The sequence below is a fragment of the Capsicum annuum genome, chromosome 3, assembly GCF_002878395.1.
Source record: "Capsicum annuum cultivar UCD-10X-F1 chromosome 3, UCD10Xv1.1, whole genome shotgun sequence".
Lineage (NCBI taxonomy): Eukaryota > Viridiplantae > Streptophyta > Magnoliopsida > Solanales > Solanaceae > Capsicum > Capsicum annuum.
Window position 1 is genome coordinate 246,344,581 of NC_061113.1, and position 4,496 is coordinate 246,349,076.

At 35.5% G+C, this 4,496-nt stretch overlaps 1 protein-coding gene across 2 annotated transcripts; it reads right to left on the reverse strand.

Moving 5' to 3' along the window:
• Window positions 1-1,398: 1,398 nt before the first annotated feature.
• LOC107865982 (LOB domain-containing protein 25) lies at window positions 1,399-4,116 on the reverse strand. Of its 2 annotated transcripts, XM_016712165.2 has the most exons (3): window positions 3,541-4,116; window positions 2,494-2,573; window positions 1,399-2,407 (listed from the first exon to the last, which is right to left on the reverse strand). In XM_016712165.2, the coding sequence occupies exon 3, from the start codon at window positions 2,393-2,395 to the stop codon at window positions 1,814-1,816; it is 582 nt and encodes a 193-aa protein (XP_016567651.1). In that variant the 5' UTR covers window positions 2,396-2,407; window positions 2,494-2,573; window positions 3,541-4,116; the 3' UTR covers window positions 1,399-1,813. The 2 variants fall into 2 exon arrangements, with proteins under 2 accessions (XP_016567651.1, XP_016567650.1); XM_016712164.2 differs by lacking the exon at window positions 2,494-2,573 and having other exon boundaries at window positions 3,541-4,114.
• Window positions 4,117-4,496: the final 380 nt, after the last annotated feature.

The window sequence follows — 4,496 nt, forward strand, 5'->3', positions numbered from 1 at the left end:
TTGTACAAATTTGTGGCGATCTAGAGATGTAGAGCTCTAACAAATGGTACATGGAATTTTTGGCACTATGACACCGTATCTCGAGAGACAAATCTGTGAAGTTTATTGGGTCAAAGCTGATAATATGTGTTATGTGCTTGAGTCGTGATAGATCTGGTATCCGATCATGATCTCCCTCAGTAGGTGTTATGACAAACCTCAGCTAAAAGATGAGTCCCTAAGGGGAGCGTACGTCATGCCCATGACTGAGGACGGGTCATGGAGAACGATTCACAGGCTTCTGGGCTACAAATTTCTGAAGAAGCTAAGGGTGCATAAGCTAATCACACTTTAGGCGAATCCCACATCAAAATGGGAGAGAAAATGAAGGGCGTTATATAACCTAACAGGTGTTCATACACGGTGTTGCTTTTTGGCTTAACCACGGTGGAAACCCGAAATGGCAATGTGTCATGAGTTTGAATCGTGACAGAATATAAATAAGTATATTTTTTCGGAAACTACTACAGGTAGGACAATAATTACATTAGGTAATGAATGAGAATGCTATTGCATCCTCTATTCTGTAGATTCAAAACTTGCTACATCATTGCATATATATGCAAGCATTTGTAGTAAAAATAGTCTTTACCGATTTTTTTTTTTTTAAAAAGGAAAGTTCGGTGCACTAAAGTTTTTGTCATGCGCAGGGTTCGGGGAAGGGGTTCAGCACAAGGGTGTATTGTATGCATCCATACCTTATATGTCTGCTAGAGATTGTATTCAATGCTTGAACCCGTGATCTCATACTATTAAAATTGTTGAGCAATTTAATTTTAATTTCTACATGTCTCCTATTTAAGATGCAAATGGCACGTTATTAAGTAGAGAATAGTGGACTATGGCAATAGCTGGGGACGAAACGTGAAATTAAGGCTGAAAACCCTATACTACATTGAAATACATACCTACCGTTCTACAGAATGCAAGAATAACAATATAAATATATAATATGGTAGACAAAGATGAAGTTGACAAGCTATGCATGTACAGTTTGCATTTTAGTACATTAAAGCTTTGGGGAAACAACAATTATATCGACAATCAACCAAATTTGTCTTTCCCTTCTATTTCCTGTCATGTTGGCCAATTCACACAAGATCACAAGATCACTTTATGAAGAAAAAAATAAAGTGTATGGTTCTTTACTGCGTATGTCCCTTGCTCTTCAAGTTGCCTTACAAATAAATTATTCTAATGTTTGATCTTTACTCAGATTTTGCTTGTTTGAGTGCCCTTTTCGATATGTTTCTTTCGGCTATAAACTTATAAAAATGAAACTTGGCAGCTTTGCAGTATATATTAGATAAAGAAATGGTCCATATGAATAAAAGTCAGAAATCATATGTAAACAAGTAATGCATAAATTAATAAAGGACGACTTTTATATATATAGCTACAGATTCTAACTGGAGAATCTGCTTTACAATGACATGAGCAATAGTAACATTTATTATTTATTGACCATAAACAAATCCCATAAATAAATTACCACCACACTTCAAGTAGCTACCCATCTTTTCTCAATATAGCAGCCATAGACTTGCCATGCCACATCTTAGGTAGTAGCAGTCTCTCATGAATATGACAACATATAGTCATATTACAAAATGCTAAGAATAAGACTTTGAGTTCAAGAGATGATATATATAGGACGGTGAATGTGAAAAGTGCCAAACTCTAGTAGTAGTAGTAGCAGAAGTAGTTTAAACTTAAAGAGGGTTATCACAAAACCCTAGCAAGTGAATTATTTTTGCCTCATGAAATATATTTATCAAATACTTGCTCCTCCTCCTCCTCCATAGTAATGATGATCCCCAGAAGGATTTTGATGATCATTCCAATTAGGGAGAGAATATGGCATAGGAAAATTAGGTGTTTGATGAAAACCTCCACCACCACCACCATGTCCCATTGATGATCTTCTACTAAATTCAGCCGGCCTTTGCCGAAGAGCCACGTTATGATGAATAGGTAAAGGCGGCGGAGGCGGAGGCGGAGTGAACTCATTGCAAGCATAGCGGATCAAGTCCGCGTTAGCAGCATCGAGCTCCTTCTGGAGGCGCTCGACTTGGCGTTGGAGGAAAGTGATCGCGCCTACGCAGCCATAGACGGGATCTCTCACTCTCGCTTCGGCTTCGTAGGCTAAAGAGTTGACTGCATCTTCTCTTTGGTGCGGAAGGAGTTCGTTGAGGAGCTTAGTGACGTTGCTCGCGCCGAAGATTTTGTGAACGTTGATGAATTTTTGTGGCTCCTCAGGTGGGAAGTAAGGTGAGAAAATGCAGCCAGGCAAACACTTTCTCCTTAAGAACTTGCAGGCAGCACAAGGGGAGTTGTACGAGCTGGATGATGCCATTAATCCTTCTACCTGCAATATCAGAACATCAAGTAATTAAATCTCTACTTCTTTTTTTTTTTGGGGTAGCAATCTTGTCTTAATTATGAACTTGATACCTCATGGTTCTTATCCAACTTCGTTGACCACTAGGTCATACCTTGGATGCATCTTAGTTATTCTCCATGCTAAATTCAACCTAGGTAGTAAAAAGTTAACCTTAATTAGTTGTCTTCATCTATTTCAAATTATGTACTATTCCTATTTTAGTGTCACTCTCTATTTCCAATTTGGGGTTTTCATAGGAGTATTTTTTATAACATCCCCATCAGTGGGAGAACTTTCAATTTGTGTAAACAGATTTCTTAGGACAATTGGAAATCTACTCCATCCGCTCCGTTCCTTTCTATTTTTTAGGTGTGTGTTCGATTCAAAGTAGCAGATGGAGTTTTTAAAGCTAATTAATGGATTCAATTGAACTCATTATATATTTTTCATACAGGACATATAAATATATAGTATGAGAAAAATCAGAAAAAGTTCAATAAATACTAGGTTTTGAACCATATGTTCAGACTTACACTTAGTTCAGTGCTAAGAACGTTTAAAATTGAATCGATCAAGTTCAAACCATGGATCTACATCCACTAATTAGAAGTTTTAAGTTCCTAATGAATTCTATTTTGGTATTATGTAGCTAATTCTATATAGCTAATTACATATATATATTGTTGCTTCCCTTTATGTTTTTGTTTTATTCCAACTAACTTCCTTGTTGTTTTATGGTTCATATGGCTCAGAAGAACTCTTGCATGCTTTCTTAATTACATGCCCTTATTTCTGTCATCCAGCTAACCAGCCATAGCCAGCAATTTACATAATCCTGAATTTGGAGGTATAAGTGGATATTAGTGATCCGTCCTTTTGAATTTTGTTAAACATAAGATCTAAAAAAATGCTCTTAAAATCTTACTTCTTAATAAAAATATGTGTTTCCAGGAAAACCCTAAATCAAGAACCGTGACACCAAGTAATATAGACAGAATTTTTGTGTACCTTTAAGAAAAATCATGGGGAAAAAAATTAGGCACAAGAAAAACTTTATGACTATACCCTATTTTGTGATCTAGGTTCCTTTAATGAGATGATAGATAAAAGGGAATTACCTTTTTTTCTCTTTCAGGGAGCTCCTTGAGATCAAAACTTGGCTCTTATTTCTTCAAAGTAACAAAAAACAAAGTAAAAAACACTAAAACAGTAGCAGATTGAAAAAGAAAGAAAAAAAAGAAGAAGAAGTGAGCTTCACAAGTTGAATAGTTACTTGTGATCAGCTCTGTAAAAAGGAAAACCCTAATTGGAGAAGAGAAGAAGTTTAGGTTTGTCCCCTGCAAATCTAGTAGTAGGAAATAAACTTATAAATAAAGAAAAGAGAGAGATAGAAAAGGGGCAAAGGGGATATTATTAGTGATGGAGAAGGAATGAAGGCAAAAGACAAAGGGGACTAATAATTAAAATGGAAGGTACACTAGGGAAAAAAGATGGACTATGTACAAGTATGTCCCATGACTCTGCATCTAATAATAATTTCATACTTGTGGTGTGGGGAGATATGTGTATGTATCCATTTTTTGCCCCTTCTATCCTATTTCTCTCTTCATGCAATCACAGACAACCACAAAATTCTACCTATAAACTTTTTATCTTTATATATAAAAAGAAAGCCATTAGTCGTCATCCTCTTTGTTCCTTGGTAATTTTAATTAAGACATTTCACCAATAAATAAGCAATTCAAGAGAATGAAAGTAAAAGGAGGAAAAGTAGAGTAGTTTTATTGGTTTCTTACATGTGTTAGGATATTTGTATTTGAATCTGACTAAATTCAAATATATCGCACATTTCAAAGCCCATTTCTAGGGCGGTGCTCCCAACAATATTTTTTTCATTTTTAGAGGTTCAAATCCGAGATTTTTGATTAAGGATAGAGCGATTTCAATCATCCCACCTCAATCCATAGTGATTTAGAAAAAAAAAAAAAGGTTAGATAGCAAATGAAAATGTAGGTTAATTAATTATTTGTAGTAGAGACTGAAGATGCATATTTTTATTTTTGTTAAGCCACTT